Below are 24,774 nucleotides of genomic sequence, written 5' to 3' on the forward strand. Positions count from 1 at the left end.
CGCACCCTAAGTCCAAACCCATCGTGTGTTGGTGGGAAGTGTTGAAGCTTGAGCCTTCAGAGAGTTTACTTGATTGAACGGTGAAAATAACATGGCTATGGTATGGTTGCAGTTGCAGAGAATCATCACAAAGGGAGATGCTAATTTGTTCGCGAGAACACTCCCGAATTCTACACCTTATTATTATTCGTCTAGATTCTTCTCCAAATCAAACCCCTATGTTGGTAACATTTCCTCCCCTTAATGGTTTCTTCTAGATTCTTCTATTTTTTTTTTTAATTTTTTTTTTTGGTTGTATACGACATGACCCATGTATAGGTGTGAGGTTTTCGATCTTTAAGAAATTAGGACTACGATGTAATTAATGTAAATGATTGTTTGTTTGTTTAATGCAGTGAAGGTTGGAATACCAGAGTTTCTAAATGGAATAGGGAACGGAGTTGAATCCCATGTTGCTAAGCTTGAATCCGAAATCGGTGACTTCCAGAAGCTACTTGTCACTCGCACCCTCAAACTCAAGAAGCTCGGTGTTCCTTGCAAACATGTAATCCTTATTCCTTATTCGCTTTCTCTGTTATGCATTATTATGCATAACTATCTACTCCGTGTGTTCTTTTCCTGATTTAATTTTTTCTACTAGGTACATTACAAATGCTTATTGATTTTTCTAGAATTTTGTCTTCTTAGAAGCACTCATGAAACCCTTGACATTAAAACTTAATATTGGGATTGATTTTATCACATGCGCATCTGGATAGACTCAGTCTTAGAAATCTATCATTTTTGTTTTTGTTTTCCTCTTTGGTAATGTCTTTTTTTCAAGGGCAATGTTTTTTCTCAGTGAGATTATATTGTCTTATGTAGTATGTAGAGACATAATTAGGTGGGTCCCCTAACTAAAAGAAAGAAGAAAAAAAAAGAAATGCTAGCTCGGATTTCGATGGTTGTGTAACATAAAATAAGTTTTATATTTTTCAACCTGTTTGTATAAAATTTGGGGTATTGGGAATTCCCCCCCCCCCTATTAACCACAAAAAGAATTTGGCTATTTTCCAAAAGTAGAATAACCTGTATAGGGAGAAGATATACAACCACTATTGTAAGAGCATCTATGAAAAACTGCCAGTCCTAGTAGACATGATAAAGCCATAGGACTGGCTTGTAACTGTTATTAGTCCAAACTGTGTTAAATTGTGTCCTATTTTCTTCCTTAATTCAGCAGGAGTAAATATTATGACTAGCTAGCATTGTAACTTTCAAGTGAACTTGAATGACTCTGATTTATGTTAAATTTATCAAAATTGATGACTTTGATGGTAAGATTATCAAAAGCCTTCAGTAGGTATTTAGTAAATAAATTGTCAGAGCCTTCTCTTAAACAGATTAAGTCTTTACAAGAGTTCCATGACATAAGTTTATATGGAAAAACATTTTCTCATGAAACATGAAAAATCTCTGGTACTTTTGAACCTGCAACTTTTTCTATGATAGTAAATTTTTTTTCCTTCTTAATGCCTACTGCTTTTTTCTATAAATCCTTTCTTGCTGTGTCATTAAGCCATTGGAGTTGCAGTAACTTGATCCGAGAAAAGGTGCACATGTGCACATAGTTAAGTTTAAGTGATTCAGTTTTTTAGATCTGTCTGTGGGGCTAAGGTGTTTGATGTACTGTCATCTTCTTCCAGGCATATACCTGTGTTTGGTACGTAGGTATATAATTATGTTACCAGCGTCTAAGATGCATGTTTTTCCAATCAATTAAAACAGAGTCAGGCTATGAAATTGCCCCTTTTTTATTTTTTAAATATTAAACATGGCTTTGGATCTTAGATGCCAATTTATCTTGCCGCATACAATAGTATATCCAAGATACTTGTGCATCAGATAAAATCCTAGGCCTTTTGTTGACTCTACTATTGCAAGTGAGATCTCCCTGTCATGGTAGTCATTTCTTGTGAGACAGTTCTGGTTTGTCCATCTCAGGACTTGTTGATTGGGACTGAAAGGACCTTTTAACTTTTGGTAGGATTGGTGGTTTTGTAATGTTACATTGATTTTAAGAAGAATTTTTTTTTTTTTGGTAAGCTCACAACAAAATTTGATGACGTTAATTTGATTTCTTTTGCCACTAGACACAATTGTTTATTCGGTGCAAACCCTTTTGAGTTTTGACCACTAGACTCATTAATTTCTTTTTTCTTTTGACCACTTGCAAACTCTTTCTGACAACTAGTTTCTGCTTTGCAGAGGAAGTTGATATTGAAATACGCACACAAGTACAGGCTGGGATTGTGGAGGCCGCGTGCTGAGCCCATCAAAGCCTGATTAGTTTCTAAGCAGTAGGTACCATTTCTTTGTAAGACCAAATCGTAAATGTTTAGCCATGGCAGAATGACAATGCTTAATTTGGCATGAAAAGATCAAGTGATTCAAGTCATTGGCTTTGGATACCATTTATCTTTTTCGTCACATTAATCTCTTATGGACGAAGTTTAGTATTTATATCAGTTAAGAACAAAGGACTTGTCGTAATTGACAGTCTGTATTTGTTATTTCACATCTCCAGTGATATGTTGTATCGCATGTTTTTGGCTAAGAGAATATTAAAGGCATAGGAGTCCACAATGCTTCATTATTCCATGCTAGCTCCGGTTAAATCCGAAGATGCTCTTGCAGCCTTTTGCATCTGGTGCTAATTGTTCCATGATTGATCAGATACTCTTTGTTGTGCATGATTTGACGGGACATTATCTAATGTATGATAGTCTTACCATGCTTCTCAAGCAGAAAATTTTTTGGGGAGTCATAACTAGGATTACTGTATGATTTGCATTCCTTAGCATTTTGTCTCTCTCTTTTTTTTTTGTCAGAGGGAGGGGACGGGGAAAGGGGTGAGAGTGTCTCGTTGGAACTGAATTCGTACCTTATTCTTACGTGACAATGTGTTATCACATTAAGTTCTTGCTTTCTATTTACTTTATAGCCTCTCCATATTGATGGACCAATTTTTAAACTCAGAGGAGGATGTAGGTCCTTTGCTTATGGGCCGAAGACCTTTGTTTCGGCTTGGTGATGGCTCTTCAGTGTACTAGTTTTATGTGAGATGAGACGAGTGTCGGAGGTTCGTGAATTTGGATCCGTGATGATCTTAAAAAGTTGTTGGACTGAACTGGTGTTTGTTTGTATGAAAACGTGGATCTCACTTTTTTTTATGTGAAGTAAATCATTCACTCGGACAGACAAGTTTTGAATTTCAAATTTAACACTCTTGTTGTTTCTTATCAGCAAAGGATATAACCGATATTTAGATATGTTTTTTTTTTTAAAATAAAATAAATAGAAAGGCAGTGCTACACTTATTGATTGGAAGGTAATGATTCTTGAATGCATATGTGAGAGGATTTACGTTATCTCAATGGTTATCAAAAGTTGAAGTATGATTTACAAACGATTTAACCAATAACCTTTATTGATTTAACTTTACTCTTGTCACTAGTGTCTACCGATAATATAATGGTGTATGGAACATAGTTTCGTATGCCTAATGTTGGAAGATCTTTGGAAATCACAAAGCTAGAATGTGAAATACTACTCATTATATAAGAAGGGAAAAATGTTTGTTCTTTTAAATAACTTGTGTTATTTCACTCTCATAAAGAGATGAGATTTACACTTTTACTTTTTTTTTGTCCATTCTCTCTCTTTCATAATTTATTTTTATTTTTTACTTAAAATAACATAACTTTACATCTTTTAAAATGATACACACTTTTTTTATACAAGAATTACAAAAAGACTGGACGTAAAAGATGGGATAGGAGGTCACCAAACAAGAATCCACGTTGGATTCAAGCTTCGTTTCACTACACTTTTGAAAGAGAGAGAGAGAGAGGATAAGAATAGAAGAGGGATGCTAGCTAGGCCCGTTCCCTACAGTGACAAATAGAAAGGGAATCAGAAATGGTACATCCAAAGATGTGGCGGGTCAGCCGAGGCTAATATATGGGACCCTATTTGCATCGAGAGTTTTTGTCCATCTTTCAAATCGGCCACGTGCGGTAAGTGACACTTGGGGACCAGTCCCCAAAATATTTGTTGTATTTGTATCTCAACCATTTTCCTTTGTTAGTTTCCCTTTCCCTCATTATTTTTTTTCTCAACCCCAAGGAATCAACAGCCACCAAGTTTCAATTCTTTTTTATTTTTCCTTTTTTACAATATATTACAAATTTTCTAATTATAATAAAACTTTAAACAAAGTTACGCGAACAACTCCTTGTATTATCATGTAAAATCATAAAAATACAAAAATTAAGAGAAGGTAAACAAACATATTCTTTTTTTCCGTTTCACAGAGAGAAAAAATAAGCATAAAATAAAAATAAAAAAATGAATTAAAGAAAAACATGGTGTGCTATGCTATTAGGTTGTGTTGTGTGCGCCACCACTGCACAACGACACGAATAAATAAATGGATGAAGCTGGTTTGTTTGACACACATTTTGTCGCATAGTGGGTTTGGGCCCAACCCAATGTGACCACTCTTTGTTCAAGGGGTATGTCGTCGGACCCAGACAACTCAAAAGTGATACTTATGTTGTCGTTTAGTAGTTGCACTATTCTCTTACCCTTCCCCAGTTCCCCCCCTATCTAATCAAACCAAAGGCTGGTGGGCTTAACTGCTACTTATTCCTAAACCAAACAAAACAAGTCTTATTAGGTTGCAGTTGCAACTTGCAGGTGTGTTCTCTATTTAATCTCGACGTGCCGCTTGACTTTTTCAAATTTATTTTCTTAATTCTTATTGCAAAATTAAAGTTTACCAATAACAAATTTATAAATTAAAAAGTTTAATGTTTGTCATTTTAAATGACACAAGTTATGTTATTTTAAGAGAGAGATAGACACCATGAATAAAAAATATAAGAGAGAAAGTGGTTGATTTTTTTTTAATTTAAATTTTAAATAAAAAAATTATTATGTGTCTATCTCTTTTAAAAAGACATAACTTTATGTCATTTAAAATGACACATACTTCTCCGTGCATTGAGATTTATTATGGGCAATGTTTTAGTTAGATAGTCGCTCTTCGTTTTTCTGTTGTAATGGTTTTTTCAGTTACTAATCTCTGAATAAATTTTTTCATATTGTGTTTATCAACATATAGGCACGATGATATCGATAGTTTATCTTCACCTCCTGCAAAATAATTCCTTTTTTTTTTCATTTTAATAAATCTAATTTCAAGATATCTATATTGAACTATCGGACACATACACGCATTCAATAATTGGGGTGTTGAATTGAAAGGGTAATTGTTGTTTTTTTCCTTTCTATTTTGGCCAAACGCATTGATTTTTGATAAGACCGAAGGGGGAAAAAAGAAAAGGAAACAGAAGAAAAAAAAAAAAAACTAGAATATTGCTTCTTTGGTTAGCTGAGGATTGAGGAATATGCGAACTCTTCCCTTTGATCCAACTGTGACATGTCATTTGGCGGCACATGGATCCAGTTATACAATTACGGATTCAGGTACCTCATCTGAATTTCTGAACAGAAAGCGACACCCCAGAAAACAGGGCATTCTGCACACCACGCGTTGTAATTTTATCCCCCCAATTTTATTTTTTATTTTTTCTTAGGAGACAGAGTTTCCGAAAATTTTGGAGTTTATATATATATATATATATATATATATATAAGCAGAATCCTTTGACACCGGTGTCAAATTTAAAGTTTGACACCTCATCTGAGAGCCGTTAGATCAAAAAAGATCAACGACTCTGATTTGTAAGCATGTGACACCATTGATCTTTTTTTATCTAACGGCTCTCAGATGAGGTGTCAAACTTTAAATTTGACACCGGTGTCAAAAGATTCTACCTCATATATATATATATATATAGGGTTTTCTTAATCTCCTTTTACATAAGATAGGTATCTTATGTTGTAGAGAGAAACTAGGTGGGTCCCACGATTACAAGAAAAAAGAAAAAGAAAAAGAAAGTGAGGTGCGGAAATCAAAGTGAGAGAAAATGAGATAAGCTACCTCATGTAAAAGGAGACTAATATTTCCTATATATATATATATATAGACACACACGAGGGAGGATCCTTTGACACACCGGTGTCAAATTTTAAATTTGACACCTCATCTGAGAGTCATTAGATCAAAAAAGATCAACGGCTCTGATTTGTAAGCATGTGACACCATTGATCTTCTTTTTTGATCTAATGGCTCTCAGAAAGGGTGTCAAATTTCAAATTTGACACTGGTGTCAAAGGATCATTCTCTATATGAATATATATATATATATATATATATATATATATATATATATATATGGGAAAACTACTCTTATGTTACATGTGATAATTTTCTCTCCTACACATCCTTCGATACTTGTGCCACTTTTTTTCTTTTCTTTTTCAGATGGTGGAACTCACAAATTTATTTCTATATGAGTATGACATGAGATAACTTATATCCTTTAACCCTGAGATTAATAAAACCCTATATATATATATATATATATATATATATATATATATATATATATATATATATATATATAGCGAGATTAGTATCTCTTATTAGTAAATCTTAACCATTGATTTCTGTCAATTTAACGGTTATTTTATTGGGTTATTAATTTATTAATTTTTAATAAGTTATAACCGTTAGATTGACGAAAATTAACGGTTAAGATTTGACAGTAAGAGGTAGTAAGAAATAGAAATAATAAGTATAATATCTCCCATATATATATATATATATATATATATATATATATATGTGTGTGTGTGTGTGTGTGTGTTTTAGGAATCAAATTAAATGAGGTTATAATAGACAACAACTAGAAGAAGACATTAGACATTAAATGAGGTTATATATATGGGAAAAGTATTTTTATAGTCACTTTAGATAAGGTTGTCTACAGCTACCCCTTTTTCACTAAGTACGACCGGTCGTACTTAGTTTTAACAATAAAGTTGTTCTTATTTTCCTCAGACATTGTCGGCGGACGTGACGGAGAGAGAAAATGCAATTTTTTTTTTATGTATGACCGGTCGTATTTAGTAAAAAAAAGGTAGCTGTAGACAACCTTATCTAAAGTGGCTGCAGAAATATTTTCCCATATATATATATATATTCTGATTAAAAATGTTGAATTGTTTTTACTTTTTATTAAAAAAAACCCATGATAGGTTTTCTTGTACAGCCAACATTTCAAGTACTTTAATGTCCATTATTCGTTGGTCAAAACTTCAATATTGACAAAGATAAGAACAAGATATAGGTAAAAACACGCAAGCCAAATATTAAATGTCTTCAATAGATTAGAGGATAGTCATCACTCTATGATCCTCTTTAATCAGACAACAAAAACAACATGGGTCAGTGCCCAAATTATGATGCTTTAGGCTCCAAGGCTCCCTAAGTATATGATTACTTCCCTTGCTTGGATGAACATCATGTGCACCAAAAGTGAACTCCTTGGAACACAATTGAAGATTTTGGAACCATGACACCAATGATGACATTAAGGTAAGCTGCTTTTAAAAAATAAAATTAAAACGTAGATTCATGAGAGAAGCTAATGTTCCATTTACCTTGTTGAACGAGGTTAACCCTACTTTTCAAAGGGACATAAAGTAACCTCAATTTTCAAAGGCATTGATGGAACAAGCCCGATTTTACATCGTACAGAGTAGCTAACTATGTTACAAAATGGACCAGAGTGTATTTGAATATTGAAAAGAGGGTGTATCCCTATTCGAAATAACAAGTTTTCCCATTAAACAAACTCTTGTGCCTAGTTTTCTAGGCCTATTCCATCTATGGAAATGCAAGGACACCTGTCATGAACAAACAACTAACAAATATGTTAGAAAGATACAAAATAATTAATTTATTATCATTCAACGTCTTAAAATTTTGGATTAAAAGAGCGTTTATCATAATATTAGAGTTTCAATAACCATGAAATTACGAATTCGATTCTCAGTGTCCCTTTTCAAGTAGAATTAAGAAAAAGCACAGTTCAGATCAAAAAATAGGCTTATGTCATATATACGCTTCAAGCCTAAAAGACTATTGCGTGAGAGAATGTATTAGAGAGATACAAAATAATTAATTTAGTCTCACCAAATGCCTTAAAGTGTTGGGTTGATTTGACGCTTATCAAAATAATTTTGATATTTTATGTAGAGCGTATATGTTTATCATTTCAATGTTAAGCAGACAAATCAAATGATAGTAGCTCAGTTGATGCATGGATACTGAGCAAGTGAGGGTGAGAATATATGTTCAATACTCTTCAGTACCATATTTGGAAGGGTTTAAAAGTAGGGATGTGCATGGCTCGATGAGCAAAAATCGTACCAAATTAGTTTAAATGGTTCGGTTCGGAAGTGGTTCGGTTCAAAACTGGTTCGGTTTGAAAGTGATTCCGTCCAGTTGGAAACGGTTCGGTTCGGAAACGGTTCGGGTCGACTCCCTTTTGAAAAGAAAAAAAATTAAAAATTGAAAAAATAAAGTTATAAAAATCAATTTGGTTCGGTTTGAAAACGATTCGGTTCGGTTCAAAATAGTTCGGTTCTTAAACTGATTCTAAAAATTAGTTCGGTTCATGAACTGGTTTTTTAAAAACCGGTTTGGTTCATGAACTGATTTTTAAAAACCGGTTATTTTAACGGCGGTTCGGTTCGGTGGTTCGGTTCAGTTTTTTAGTTATTTTGCACATCCCTATTTAAAAGTCTTAATCTTGAATCCGCCTTGAATAGAATTGTTTCACGTAAAAAAATATATGTGATTTATAGAAGAAAAAAAAAGTTAAGCAGGCAAAGATTTCAACATGATGTTTTGTTACTTGAGAGAATTATGGTTAAAATGGAAAATATATTCTTAGTATTTAAGACGAAAAAACTAAAAAAGAATTCTTAGTATTTCCACTTGGGGCAGATTCCATAAATTAGGACATCGTGGTTGTGGCTTGATATAGGTTGTTTGCCCTCTATGATTTGAGCCAAGCGTTCTTCAACAATTAAAAGTAAGAAAGGAAGATAAAGATGAACGAAAAAAACGAAAGGAGGGAATGAGAAAATAAAGAAAAAGAAGAAAAGAACAAAGAAAAAAGAGTGACGGCTTCTTAAATGGAAGCACATGGATGCATGTGAAATGTGGTGACTAATGGGAATGAAAAAGAACAAAAGAAAACCCACAAATAATGTGATTTCGTGGAAGTCAGAAGGGGCAACCCAACAAAATACACATTATACGTGGATGTGGTCCCTTCTAATTAACCATCTCTTTATATATATATTCACATTGAAGCAAAGTTATCACAAACACATGTATATTTATAAAAAAGGAAAATTAAATCTTACGTTGTAGGAATATTCTAATCTCATGTCATAGATATATTAAGTGTGAGACCCACTTATTTAAACAAAAAAAAGAGTGACACATTTTTTTATAGTGTGTGTAGAAAGAGTTTGTTTTCTCATGCAACATGAAAAAAAGAAACCCTGTAAAAAAGTACCATTTTAATGATTTTTAAACTTTATGTTATATTTAACCTTTAGATATATATATATATATATATATATATATATATATATATATATGAGTTTTATTAATCTCATGTTAAAGAAGATAAATTATCTTATGTAATAGAGATAAATTTGTGGGCTCCACAATCTGAAAAATAAAAAATAAAAGAAAAGAAAAAGGTGACACAGTTATCGAAGGGTATGTAGGAGAGAAAGTTATCACATGTAACATAAGAGTAGTTTTTCCCTCTATATATATGAATTTATCATTTCTTAAGCTGCTTGAGACAATGTTATCTCCTGCTACTAAATCATAACCGTACAAAGATGGATCGATGGTGATAAAGAAAAAGAGAGAAAAAGGGAATCATTCAAAGGTGAATCGATTAATATAAAGAAATAAATAAATAAAACGACGTAGTTTTGGAGTGGCCGGAGATAACATTGTCTCAAGTAACTTGAGAAATGTTTTTCTATATATATATATATATATAAATAGTATTATATTGATTATCATTTGTTTCTTTTAAATTAGTCACATAGCATTTTTATAATTAATGGGCGTGGCTGCAGGAAGAGCCAAGTAGTGAAATATAATGGGATTGCCACATGGGCATGGCATGTCACAATCTGGTCATCTGGAACTTGGACAGTTGTATTGACAAGGTTCCACACGTGTCAGTCTTTAATTAGGAAAAAGGTATCTCTTAAAAGTCGCTAATTCACCCACTGGGGTGGGGGGTAGGTCCCAAACCAAGAGTCTTTATCCCACGATCTGACCCTCAAGTGTGTATTCCAATTAGAAGAACAATGTGGATGCAAATATGCAATGCAAGAAGCCAGTACGCATTCTCCTTCTTAAAATAGCATGTGGAAACTCTTCCCTATTATACTCACACAGTCACATGCAACCCAATGTGCAAAGGATCGGTGCACTTGATATTGTAGGGCCTCCGAGGCACATGCTATGAGACTCACCCAAGGCTATTTGGAATTTTTGCCTCCTTTATTACTAACTTTTGAATATTTGGGGTTCTTTTGTTTCTTTTTTCTTTTTCTTTTTTTCAATTTTCTTACCTCACAAATACCCAAAACTGCCATTCAGGATATTCTCTTCCTCATCTTTATGATTTCTTCCTTCCTCTTTTTTATAATCTAATGTTTGCACTTGATGTAAATTTTACAAATTTTTTTAGTAGATAAAAGTTCTGGCAAGGGAAACAACGGTATGTGACCCATCAGGGCTACGGCAAATCTGTTCAATCTCTATTATTTATTCCAAGAACAGCAAAAAGAAAAGCCCGTTTTACAATTTATCCACCAACACGAGCCTCAAAGAGATAAAAGGGAATTGAACCCACGCCTTTTAAAGGTACGGCACATGTGTCACCGCAGGTTGGCAATTTTACAATTTTTAAAATTGTGACTTTCATATTATTATTATTATTATTATTATTTATAAATGTATGTCTTTTTAATTGTACTTGTAGTTTAATTGTAGAGGATAAAATAATGACCTCTATGAACCCTTATTAACGGTTTAACAGAGACAAGTTTAGTGGGAAGAAGTGTTCATGTTGGGGCAGAGACAGTTTTGCCAGTGGATGCCAACTACTAAGTACTTTAAATGAGTATTGTTGTTAGTTAATAACGTTTTATCATTTTGATTAAGCACTAGCTAGTTTAAGAAAGATGCTGTAAACCACAAGGATATATATATATAACCAAAAGTGGAGCAACAAATGACAGTGGGATAATATATGTTAGTGAAGCTGTGATGGTGATAATGCCACCAAAAGATAAGCACTTCATATTGTTTGATTAGTTAATTGCGAATGCAAATTTTGACTGTCAGTGAAGTACGACCCAAAGTCAAAATTTGCATAAACAATTTGGTCCATGAATTACTTCTAATGGAATGTAATCTGCTCATACCGTACACAACAGGTTCTGTATCTGTTGATGAAGGATCATTACTAGCCGAAAGCACCGAAGTGGTGATTTTTGAAACATCAATTTGAAAAGATCCCTTTTTATATTTTTTTTTTCAATAATGCATTTTTTTAATGGGTCCATGAAATGTTTAGATCTTGTATTTTTTTTTGACAGCTTTGTATTTTACTGTCTACCTTCGTTTTATTTTAAAGTTAATCTAACATTAAATAATTTTTTTGACACACATGTGGGGAGAAATCTTTAAATGTGCATTTTTGAAAGTAATGTTATTACTACTATGGCTGGTAATATTGAAGTATCATATTAAGGCCGAAGAGCAAACCCAAAAATGAGAATGCCAAGGAACGAGGAGTAATAAGTTAATCCCTTACATTTTTGGATTTTTTGTTTTTAATTTTAAATCGCCTACTTATTTATGTAGAGAAGGAGAAAATGGGATAAAGAAATGAAAAAAAAGAAGTGCCAGTGCTCCTTAAAATCAAACTTTGAGATGATAACATATAGTACGGGCGAATTTGAATCCTCTCATGTGAAAAAGTGATCATATAGTTATGTTATTTAATTATAATCATTCATTTAATTTTTTTTTCTTTTTTATCTCAACGAGTATTTGTGATCAAATAACATAATCATATAATTATTTTTTTATACGAGAATATCCAAATTGCGTGCTGCCATTATCCACACTAATTTTCAAAATCTCGAGCTTTTACTACTTACTTATAAAGCTGAATGCGAAGTTGGCTGTGTTAATTCATGGTAATTAAAATTGAAATTTTATCTAAAATTGAAAAATAAAATAAAAAATCATAACATAAAATCCTAATATAAAAGTGTTTGAAATTTTAATAAAATTATTTTGATTAAAAAACATTTTTAAATTGAATTTTAACTACCATTCACTTATGATTTAGTAGCACGCCCTTCTTCTTTTTATGCTTTTCACTTTGCAAACATAAATGCAATTCTCTTTTGGTACACAGAATGGTAATAGCAATTATTTAAGTCTGTAACTTCTAAGCAATACAAATCCCGAGAAAGTGTAACGAGTTATTATCAGAATATCAGCGATAAAATGTGAACATTCACAAGTTCAAACTAAAACAATAAAAGGCTGAAAATGACAATAATTAAGTCGGAGGAAGAGATAAACTCAGTTTTTTTCTCTCTTTTTAAAAACTTGAAAATGTGTTTTTTCTTCATGTTACTAAACCTTGAAATTGTATTCTCCGAAGGGTCGAACCATTAAAAAAAAAAAAAAAAACTTCAACCTGTTTGAATAAGATTTTTAAAAATAATTTTTTAATTTTTAGAAGAAAAAAGTTCATTTCATAAGGTCTGTTTTGTAAAAAAAAATTGAAAAGATTTTTTTTATATTTTTAGAATCAAATTTAAAAAGCATGTACAAGTTATTTTTATTTTATATTTTGACTTTTAACTTTAAAAAAATATAAAAAATATCATTTTTCATAATTATTTTACAAAATAATTTTAAGAAAAAAATAAATTAGAATACAGTCAAAACATACTTGATTTACCGTTTTTCACAAATATTATATTGAAACTTATCATGGATATACCGCTCGTAGAGAAAAGGTTTGATATAAACTTTATTAAGGAAGGACAATATTAAATACTGAAAAAGATTATTTAGAAAAAAAAATTGAGATATTTTAATCTGTTCATAGTTAGTCGCTAATTCAGGATAGATTCTAAAATTAAGAATTTAAATCACTCTAAAAAATAATACTAAAAACAATCGAACACATATTTTCATCTTCACCTTTTCAGATTTCTGACACCAACTAAATTACATTAGAATAATTTTAACATATATAATTACAATTTTAAGCGATCGTTTATTTTTCTATGATAAATATTTATAACGAGTCATTTAATTAGTTATCTTTCGAGTAGTTAAGAAAAGAATCAAAGTCGGTAGCATGTTCACATTCAAATAAATATGAAATACTTAAAAGAATAAAAAAGAAGAAGAAAAAAGTGGTGATAGTGGAGGAATAAGCGAATGGCATGTACAGTGTACACGATAAAATACATGAATCTGAAGGCCAATAAAAACCATATTAAAAAAAAAAAAGAGAAAAAATAAAAAAAATTAAGAAACACCTGGCGCAATATAGCCAAGTTTGTAAACAAAGCGGGTGGGTCAACTCAACATGTGACCGGCGAGTTCAGTCGACGCGCCACCGGAAAGTAGCTCGGCGAGAGCCGTCATGGCTCGAACTTGCATCTCCAAGGCGGAAATATAGTCAGTCGCTTCTTCGAGAAGGTTCGGGAACGAGAGCTTATGGCAACCGGGGACCAACCGGCTGAGAACGCGCGCTTTCTTCTGCACCGGCGGTAACCGCTGTCTCCTCCTCTCTTCGCCAATCCCGGCTCTCTTCAATCCGGTGGCGGTTCTCTTCACTTTCTTGTGCTTCCTCTGCAGTTTCTTCCACCGGCCGAGAATCGCGCGGCTCCACCGCGTTCTTCCCTTGGCCGTCGCGGCGAGGACTCGGTCGGCGGTCTCGCGGACCTTACCGGCGGCTCTAGGCTTTGTCGCCGCAGGGGAAGGATTCCTGCGGAGAGCTTCGACGAGCCTGGAGGAGTAGATCTGCTGCTCCGCCTCGGATCTCCACGCTATGAGATCGAGCGAATTTTGATGCTCTCCGATTTTCCTTCTCTTCTTGTGATTGGATTCTCGCATCGTGGAATCTATGTTCGGTTCGAAAGGTGCCATAGAAATAGCGACAAATGATTAAACTATAGAAAGATTGATGAGAAGAATTTCAGAGGTTGAATGAACAATCAACAAAGAAGAGGAAGGAGAAGGAGAAGATGATGAAGGTGTAGAGAAGAAAGAGTATAAAAGGAGTTGAAGTCACGTGGAACCACGCGTCCTGCAGTTACTCACATTTATTGCCCTTTCCCTTCTTTCTTTATATTATAATAATTATAATACAATTTTTTAATATAAAATCAAAATATCTATGTTTTTTTGAAGGGTTGCATAAGTAAAATGTGGTTTGAAGCTTACGGCCATAAGACATGATTAACTAGGAGGTTTAACGTTTGAGAGTTTGACTAATTAAACGAAATGAAAGATTAAAAAATAATTATATGCTTTTAATATGATTAATAAAATAGAGAAAAGATAGAGGCCTCACATGGCACCTCCCATGACGAAATTTCAGGTTTATTTGATTGGACAAGGTGGGGGCTCGTACACAACTTGCCTCATTAATTTTATCGTATTCTCGTGCAGTCCTAACTAATTCGTGAATTGTGTTTTTTTTTTTTTTTCTTCAGTTTTTCGGTTCAACAAACTTTAAATTTTATTAGTCACGGGAGGCACAAACTATTTCTAATAAATTGAAGAACAAAGAGTCCACTTTCAAAGCATGTGTATACAATTAATCACTATTATTTTGTACCTATTACGGATAAGATCTCCCATGTTCCCTCAATCATCTTAACTTGCTTGCAAAGATAGAATTTAAAGATATAGGAGAGAGAGAGAGAGAGAGAGAGAGAACAGAATTAAGCAAAAAAGAAAAAGATTAAAGCATCATTAGGTTAACCAAAGTGTCTAACTTTCATTTGCTGCAACATAATACTAATCTATATTTTGGATACCTATGGAGCGTTTGGTATGTTATTTTTTTTTTGAGCTCTACGTCACCTTGCAGGTAAAACTTCTTTTTTAACTCGTCCCTGCAAAGCAAAAAGAATATTTTCAATGTGCCTCAATTACATGGAAGTGCAAATTTTAACCTTTTTTTGGGAAAACAAACAACACGGGGATTCAAAGCATTCCAATCAAACAGTGCTCGCGAATTGCTGTCTCTTATCCAACGGTCAAGATTGATGGTCAGAACTAGTCATCAAGTGGTCATGCTAGATGATAAAAGTTTTTTTTCTTTCATTCTCTCTCTCTCTCTCTTTTCCAGGACAAATGGGTGTCATGTGATAAAAGCCGTACAATCTGTTTTATGATAATGTTAAATTTCACTGTGTTTCTTACCTTTTCCTACAAGGACTTTGAAGATTTTTTATTATTATTTTTTTTAAAAAAAGAAGATTTTAATAAAACATTAAGGTTCACTTTCTTTTGGGCCATTGGGTTTGTGAAATAGGTAGATGAATTGGATTTAGTCCCTGAAAAAAAAAAAAAAAGAACTTTATTTATTAATTGGAGGGCATTGATGAATGGTAATGGCCTATTGGATAGAGAAATGGTGTTGGCCTCTGTTGATTGGTTCCTGAAATGGGGCCAAACTTGTTTTGTTTTTATTCCTAGCAATCATTAGAGGGTGATGCACCCAAATGGAAGCCAAGATAGAGAAAAAGGAAGGCATGTGGTTGTTTTCATAGCACTTTCTATCACCTGGCCCTCTATTTTGTTTTTTTTAATGAAAGAGAGAGAGCTTTTGTCCTCACATCTTCTCTCTCAGAACGGTGTGGCCAGGACTCATCCACATTGCCTACCCTCTTTCTCTATGTGGAGAATATTGTTCTGTACATGGCATTGCATTATTGGTGTACACTTCATTTTGGCCATCATGCCCTGATTCAACTGCTCCTCCTATAGCTCTGAGAAGTGTATAGTAAATTATCAGCAAACTAAATGTTTAAAAAAAAAAAAAAAATGTGGGGGAGAATGGAAAATGGGAAACAAAATCTGTGAAAAATCTGATCAGCCTCGTATCCAAAAGACAAGCCAGTGAACTTTGCCTCGCTGAAAGAGACAGGCTTTGCTGTCTAAACTCTCAAAAGAGCCAAATGAATATATTAAACAACAATGAAATTGGTCCAGTGCAATGATTTTCCCCTTCAGCCAACAAAGAAGCAATAAAGTATCAAATTCCATTTTAATAAAACTATGAATAGTTGAATACCATGTGAGCGTTAGACTGAGACCCTTTCCTCTCTCTCTCTCTCTCTATTAGAATTTTAACTGGATATTAGAGTAGTTAATTATATACTTATGTCCTAATATGAAACACAAGGTCAAGGAGTGAAGCTTGATTGCTTAGTATATTGATAGTTTTCAATCCCTGTACTGTTGCACATGGCTTTTGCATTTTTTAAGTTATCTCTTGGTCTGAAATGATCTTTACTCGGTGAAAACAACCAGCTTTTACCTTTCTCATAGATTTGCTCCGAATCTTATTCTTTCCTGTGGGGTTACCAGGATTTGCATCTTGAAAATCTTGTTATTAATCCATGTGAGAAGGTATGACTCATACTTAAGGGTGATGCTTTTATGCAGCTCCTCTTCTTAGTTAATAATCAATCAATTTGACTTCTCTGACACATCTATACTTCAATTTCTACTCTCCTGTTAACCATGTTTTGTGAAGAATTCAATTTGCATTCTACTTCCTCCTTTCGGACCACCATATTATAATATTGATTTGAAGTTCAGCTCAAAACCTCTTAATTCAAGTACTAGTATAAAACACAAGATTAGTTAAATCAGGTGACCGCATATGACCAACAACATTCATTTGTGATGCTGCTATGCTTCCCAACATGGTTTTCTTTAGTTATATAAACATAAACATATTAATAAGTTTTTTTATTTTTATATTTACATATATCTTTTCACCAGTATTGGTCTACGAATGGTTGACCTTAATAAGTGATGGGAATGATAATTCAAGTGTGAAGAAGGAAGTTTCACATTGATTGCAAATGTGTCAAGTGAAGATAATATAATTAAAATGTATTGGAAATTGATAATTCCACAAATTGGAAAATAAAAGAGAAAGAGAAGAGAGATTTGATAGATTGATTTATCCTGATTCATTCAATGTAGGTTACATTTAGTATGTATGTATGTACTATATTCACCTTACTGTCACTCATTATAAGTCACTCAGTTTATTCATGGATCTAAGCCAAACTATTAAAAAAAAGAAAATTACAATAAATTAGAGACTCATAATAGTACAGGTCAACAAGAGTCTTCGTCTAAATGAGAAGTATGAATCATACCTAATAAAATGACTTATAAATCTGATACCTTAAAATTTTGAGTTGAAATTGATTCGTGAGTCTAAGAAAATATTCTACATCTTATGAAGATTCAATAATCAAAATGTTTCTCATCTGAAATGTTTTGATCTTTCTGTAGATTTCATCCACAGTTACCCATCCTTGAACTCATAAGAATGGTTATACAGATAACCTACAGATAACCACCAAACCAACCAATCGTATAGAGTTTAATATCGTTTGATAAAAAGTTGTGATGTCGCAATTTAATGTCTTGTCACGATATTGATCATAATAAACCTTTTTTTTTCAATAATTTCAAAAGATGACAAACATTTAAAAATGATACCCAATTGTCTTATTTACAGGTGAATTACGGATTTGGTGGATTGACAAACGTGGATGGGTTATATGACAGAAATTTCAAATATTAAGTATGTCTGACATTTGAGGCTAGAGCTTAATAATAGTTAAATAAACGTGCCAATTTTTTTTCTGTTGCATGGACTAGACTTGAGAATTGAGTATTTTTCCTATTTATTATCTTTTCTATGCTCAAGTTCTTGACCAAACAATTAGCTTTCCCGCTGAGCAAGTTCTGAAATTTATTATTATGTTAATATTAAAAAAAAAATTAAAAAATATGTTGATGAAATAAAAAAATTGAATTAATATGAAACTCTATGAATATGATATGCACGATAAAATCTTTAATTTAACAATAAATTTTTGTAGAGGATTCATTTTTAATTTACATGGAATATTCATCTATTAATTGCTTGAGATTTATGTCAAAATGTTAGGTGTGTAAAAAGAATATAAGGTTGTGAATGGGGTATTGTACACATGTTCTTAAGGGACTTTTTCCATCAATATAGATGATGATTGAAGCCTTAGAATAAAACCACTAATTAACCTGATAGTTTGCACCAAACTACTAGACAATTGTTAGGCAAGAGTTTAATTTGGGATTTGGTGCAACTAACGCGTTTCACGCTGTCTTATCTTAAATATTATAATCCATGTTATCTTGAATAAGACTGTTTCTACACACTAATAAATCCTTTGCTAGCGACTTTAGGTTATGATATGCTTCTCTGCATTCTAAGAACGAATAAAACATTTGAATGTCCAATTATTGACCACCCCATTATCAATATATTAATCAAACGCAACTGCGTGCGAGTGTTTTTGCCTTGGTAGCCAATCCATCCCTTGCTTATCCACAAAACAACCATCATAATGATGATTCTATATTATATTATAGTAATAAATATATCATTTAATGTGATTACACAGTGACCATGTCAGCTTATTAGCTTCCAGAAAGCCTAAAGACCAGACAAAAACCCTGACAATTGTGAATTTAGACAGATTTTATCAGAACAAAGATCATGACCCTTGAGTATTTGAATATTATAAATGCAATCAAAAAATAAGCTAGACATAGAAAGGGGTACCATACTACCACGCCCCAAGCTACTGACGGAAGTTTTGGGCTTTCACAAAATCTGAAAGAGTGAGTTATTTAGTTAATTATATTATATATGTATATGTCATTAGTTAATAGTTAATTACTCTCCTTAGTTTATATAAGTCATATATTAAGATTACATCGAACATTTACATATCAGTAAAATTCAAGAGTCTACTTATTTTCTCTTAACTTTGTCTCTTATCATATGTTGCTCAACAAATATGAATTGATGCGAACAAACCTTTAATTCTTTTTAATGTTAGGAATTCACATATAAGGAATAAAGATATTATATTGATTAAGAATGAATTAATTAATTAAATGAATACCATATAAACAAAAGAAAAATACTAGTCTCATGTTATATGAAAGTAGTTTTCTCATGTTATAGAGAGAATACAAGTGGGGCCTACCATTAAAGAGTAAAAAAAAAAAAAAAAAAAGGAGATGCGATTTTCGAAGTGAGAGAAAATGAGATAACTATCTCATGTAAAATAAGAGTAGTATTTCCCATTAGGGGTGTTTGCGGTCTGGATTGGATCGGTTTTGGAAGCAAAAATCATCCGATCCAATCCCTTCGGTTTGATCATGTAATCATCCATTCGGTTTGAATTTTTTTGCAAATCCAATCCAATTTTTTTCGGTTTGGGTTGGATCGGTTTTCGATTTTTTGAAAATCCTAAAATTTGTTTCATGGTTATTGTGCAAATAACATCTTTTGTATAATAGGCTTTGTAAATTATTATTTTTTGAAATACAAAAGCATCAGTAAACGATAAATATAATTTTTTTTTGGAAATGAAATATGAAGTTGTACACAGATGAAATTTTGTTGATGAGATGTGACTAGGTTTTTTCTTGGGTTTAGTTGATGGGTTAAGGGTTTAAAATTTTTTGGGCTATGATTGGGGAAAGACCCAAGTAGGTAAAGGGGAATTAATATATTGGATTGGTTTGGATTGGATCGGTTTTCATCAACCCATCCGAAAACCGATCAAATCCAATTAAAATTTGCGGTATTTTTTCGGTTCTCGATTTTTCGATTCAGTCACCGCAGTTTGAATCGGTTGATGAAAACTCCTACTTCCCATAAACAAAATGATATCGTGAAGGCTTCAGATTTGAGATGTAGTGTCTGATCAACTAGTGTCCAGCCATCTATTAATAGAGGTCTCCAACACTGCCAAAAAGCTCAGCGAGATTGATTTATAATTTGCAATCAAAATAATAATAATAAAAAAGTAACACTTTCATCGTAGAATGGAAAAAAAAAAATTGACCAGCTCGCTACTTTTCAAGATGAACCAAATCAGTATAACTATTTTTGGGTCCATAAAAAATCAGCCCGGTCCAATAATTATTTAGGGCCGCACTTGATGGCTGGTCCCGCTAAAGAGAGAACTTTTGTATTTAGGACGATGAAATTGAATGCATTTATTTAGATGCAAGATATACATTAGATTTGCAACTTATAGGATAAAAAGTTAGATTAATCCACCAAAATTTTTAAAGTCAAATTAATTGATAAATAATCCAGATTGATAAAAAAAGGTTAATCTTCTTTATAATCAGAGAGGATTTTTTTTTTTGGGAAGATAAGTAGAGAGGATCTTGAATAAAATAGTTTTGATCAAAATTCGTAGATCTTGTAACTTATCATGGGGGGTCATTTTCTTTTGGTAAAGTGGGGGGTCATTGTAATATTAAACTTGTGTTTATTTATTTCTGAAAGCATAATCAATGTTTATTACAAAATTATTAGACTTTTACAAACAGGTTGGCATACTCAGCTCATTTCTGACATTCATATGTATACTGGTTGAAGCTAGATTATAAGATGGATATCGTGTTACCAATAAGGACCGTGATGCCATTCAACTAGTTGAAACCTTGAAGAGCATAATCAATATTTAGAATGAAATTTTCATGTTGACGCGACTCTTGTCACCAACTCGCCATATTAGTTGGCCACTTCCTAGCAGACGTGTAAGTCACTGGTGCACCTCCACTCAGTGCAAGCTTACACTAATCATCATTAAGCAGAGACATGTCATCTATATGTATTTACTTACATATGTATATCAGTTCACCAGCTCGTCAGAAAGCAAAGAGGTAAGTAACAAATACATTCATTTTATGTTTAAATTGAATTTTATATATTATTAAGCTAAGTGAATTCTATATAGTTATACTTATACATGTATATTGAGATGATTTCACTATGAATTTCTTTCATAGGTTAATAATCATGAAGGGAGCGATTGTAGTTTTGTTCATTCTTGGGTTTGCGTTGTTATGTATTCAAGGTGACGCCAAACGATTCATTTTCAAAGAGGGAAAGACAGGGGACGAAGGTGTTGTTGGCAGTGATGCCTACCCATTTTATGCCAAAAGATCAAAATGAAAATGCTGCTAGAAGTACACTTCGCGGAGCCAATGATGAGATGAACAGAACAGGTGACGAAAACGGTGACAATGATGATCAGAATGAAAGTTACGGAAGCTATGGTAATCCTAGAGCACCTTCAACTGAGACTCCTCATTAGTTTAAGTTAAAGATGTTACATGAAGAATTATGCGTGTGGAGAGAATTAGGAAGGAACTCACTAAGCTTTTATGATTATAATTCTATTACAATAAAGAAGGAAGCAGCAAATTCTTAGTATGGTTACTTATCAAAATGTCAGTTTGCTTGTCATTTTATTATGTCAAGTTCTGTTTGGATTGGACCCTAGTCCAAGTGTGAATGTACTCGTGCCAATTAATTAGTAAATAAATAAATGAGAAACATGACTAGTTTATATACCAGTTTGCAGCTATAAAAAATGAAATGATATTTTAATCACTTTGTTAGAGAATAATGTTGAAGTGACTCTTATTACACTTCGACCAGAGATTGACCTTCAATTTTGAAGGTCAGCCGCCATGTATATCATTGTTTGGCCAATGGCAATCTTACTTTTTATATGTATAATAAAGTGTTGCAAACAAACTTATTCTTATTTTAGTTGTTTGTTATTAAACTACTCTATCTGTATCTTAATTGTTTAAGGGGGAAATAACTGCAGAGTTGTTTCATATGATCAGTGTTATAAAATTCGGCCCGACCCAATTGAATCGACCCGAAATGCAGTGAAACGGTTATCGGACTGGTTCGGATCAAGCATTAAATCAGTCATGCATTGACCCAGACAAAATCGGCCAAACCACCTGGTGATCCGGTCAAGTCGTGCATATTTAAAAAAAAAAAAAAACTATTTCATCTTATCAGAAAAATATAGAACTCATTTTAAAAACTTTTTGTAATTTTATTTGCTAGTATACTCTTCTACAAAGACCTCGAATTTCAATTTTTAAGACTGAAACAATTTGTGGAATAATAAATTAAGAGAATGTGATATATATCAAATGTAGTTGAATTTGAAAAATACGAGTTCAAGGTCATTGGGATGTATATTTATGGAGATTCTGAATTGCAATTTAAATTGACATAGTAATAGCATGCATTTTTATTTATTTATGCTTCATGTTTTTGAGCTTATTTAGTGAACCTTTTCATTTTAGATATGAAGAATATAATTGAAGTTATATGTTCATATTTATATATTATTTTATATATCTATATATATATATGGGTCAACTGGTCCGACCAGTGACCCATCGATCTGACTAGTGATCCAGTGACCCAGTACCCCGACCGGGTCGATGCCCAGGTCGGATTTAACAACACTGCTTATGATAGTGACCCGTCTAATTGTATCAAACAACTTTTGCGAGGCTCACCACATCTTGTGTCTATAATAGGAGATAAATATCTTCATTTGTATGGAAAAAAAGGGTTTATTGTTTCTCTAGTCATATGAGATAATTTATATCCGGTGACCCTTAAAATTACGTCGTTTTGAGGGTTAGGTGAATTAATAAATGATATTTTGGTAAAATTCATATAATAAAGAAAGAAAGAAATTTACTGGAACACTCTTCATTAATTCTCCCGACCTTCAAAATGACGTAGTTTTGAAGTTACAGGAGATAACTTTAGCTGCTGAGAAACAATAAACCCTTGTTTAAAATTAATTATATTTTATTGTTAGTAATTATCTTGAGTGTTATTTTTTTAATTCAAAATAAGATTAATTTATTTTTGTTGAAATTATAATTTTTTAAATTGTCAGTTTATTGATATATAAAAAAAAGAATTAAATAATTCACGTATCTTTCTAGTATCTCAGTATCTTTTCTTAATTCTCTTCCCTTTTTTTCTCAAATCTCTCTATTCTTTTAATTCTGTTGTCAACATGAATTTTATTTTTTTCCCTTGTTGAACTAGTTTCATGCGCAACTCTCTCATTACTGGTTTTATTCTCCAAATTTCTAGGCAGTATATTTTCTTGAAAAGTAGTTTTGATAAAGTTGCATTGTGATTTAGGTTTGGAAAGTAGTTGAGATCTCTACAATCTGTTTGGATAGAATATTTTGTACATCCACATAAACTGTATGAATAACAAACACACAATATTCTCCAAGATCTGCTATAAAATATGAGAGGTTTGATTATGTAACAACTAACAAATTTATATCAGTCTTGTTATTATATCACTGGTTCTGTGCAAATCAAAACAAAATCAATCACTACTAACAATGTTAGCGAGCGCTAGGAGATTAATCAAGTTTATATACGTTTGGATTTGTCTTTTAAAATCAAAACTTCAAAATGGACTAAAATAAAGCTCCATTTATTTCAAAAAGTCTCATAAAATGTGTTAGGATGTCTTATTTTTAGTTTTTTTTTTTAAATCAACCATTTAATCAAACATAATTTTATAAAAAAATTTATTATAAAAAAATTTAAATAAAAAAAAAGAAACTCACAAGACTTTATGGTTATAATCCTATTACAACAAACAAGGAAGTAGCAGATTCCTAGTATGGTTACTTATCTTAAAGCTGTGTCAGGTTGCTTATCATTTGATTATGTCTCGTTCTGTTTGGATCTGACCCCTAGTCCAAGTGTATTGTACTTGTGCTAATAAATAAAATAAGAAACATGACTAGTTTATATACCAGTTTGCAGCAATATTTTAATCACTTAGACCAGAGATTGATGTTCAATTTTGAAGGTCAGTCATTTATATCATTGTTTGCCTAGCGGCAATCTTAGTTTTTATATGTATAACAAAGTGTTGCACACAAGCTTATTCTTATATTGGTTGTTTGTTATTAAACTAGTCTATCTTTATCTTAATTGTTTAAAATTAATTATATTTTCTTGTTAATAATTATCTTGAGTGTTATTATTTTTTAATTAAAAATAAGATTTGTTTATTTTTGTTGAAATTATAATTTTATAAATTGTCAGTTTATTAAATATATAAGAAAAAAGAATAAAATAGTTCAAATATCTATCTGTTATCTCAATATCGTCTCCTTAATTTTCTTCATCGAATCTCTCTCTATTCTTCTAATTCTGTTGCCAAAATAAAGCTTTTAATTTAGTTATTTTTTCTTTCTTGTTGAACTCGCTTCATGCGTAACTCTCTCATTGCTGGTTTTATTCTCCAAAATTCTAGGCAGTGTATTTTCTTGAAAAGTAGTTTAGATAAAGTTGTGATTTTGGTTTGGATAGAAGCTACATTATAGTTATCTGTAGAAGAAGTTAAGATCTCTAGGATCTATTTGGATAGAATATTTAGAAACGTCCATGTAAACTGTATGAATAACAAACACACAATATTCTCCAAAATCTGTTATAAAATATGGGAGGTTTGATTATGTAACAAATTTAT

General features: G+C 32.3%; 2 protein-coding genes across 2 annotated transcripts; one reads left to right on the forward strand and one right to left on the reverse strand.

Annotated features, from left to right (window-relative positions):
• LOC133305282 (uncharacterized) lies at positions 1-2,875 on the forward strand. Its single transcript, XM_061505453.1, has 3 exons — positions 1-224; positions 396-544; positions 2,248-2,875. Exons 1-3 carry the CDS (start codon positions 92-94, stop codon positions 2,323-2,325), a joined length of 360 nt encoding a protein of 119 aa, XP_061361437.1. The 5' UTR covers positions 1-91; the 3' UTR covers positions 2,326-2,875.
• Positions 2,876-13,519: 10,644 nt separating this feature from the next.
• Positions 13,520-14,416, reverse strand: LOC133305278 (transcription factor bHLH149-like). Its single transcript, XM_061505450.1, has one exon. It carries the CDS (start codon positions 14,249-14,251, stop codon positions 13,679-13,681), a length of 573 nt encoding a protein of 190 aa, XP_061361434.1. The 5' UTR covers positions 14,252-14,416; the 3' UTR covers positions 13,520-13,678.
• Between the last annotated feature and the right edge of the window lie 10,358 nt (positions 14,417-24,774).

Source organism: Gastrolobium bilobum, unplaced genomic scaffold (genome assembly GCF_033153095.1).
Source record: "Gastrolobium bilobum isolate Gb01-03AN ecotype WA unplaced genomic scaffold, APGP_CSIRO_Gbil_v1 utg4294, whole genome shotgun sequence".
NCBI lineage: Eukaryota > Viridiplantae > Streptophyta > Magnoliopsida > Fabales > Fabaceae > Gastrolobium > Gastrolobium bilobum.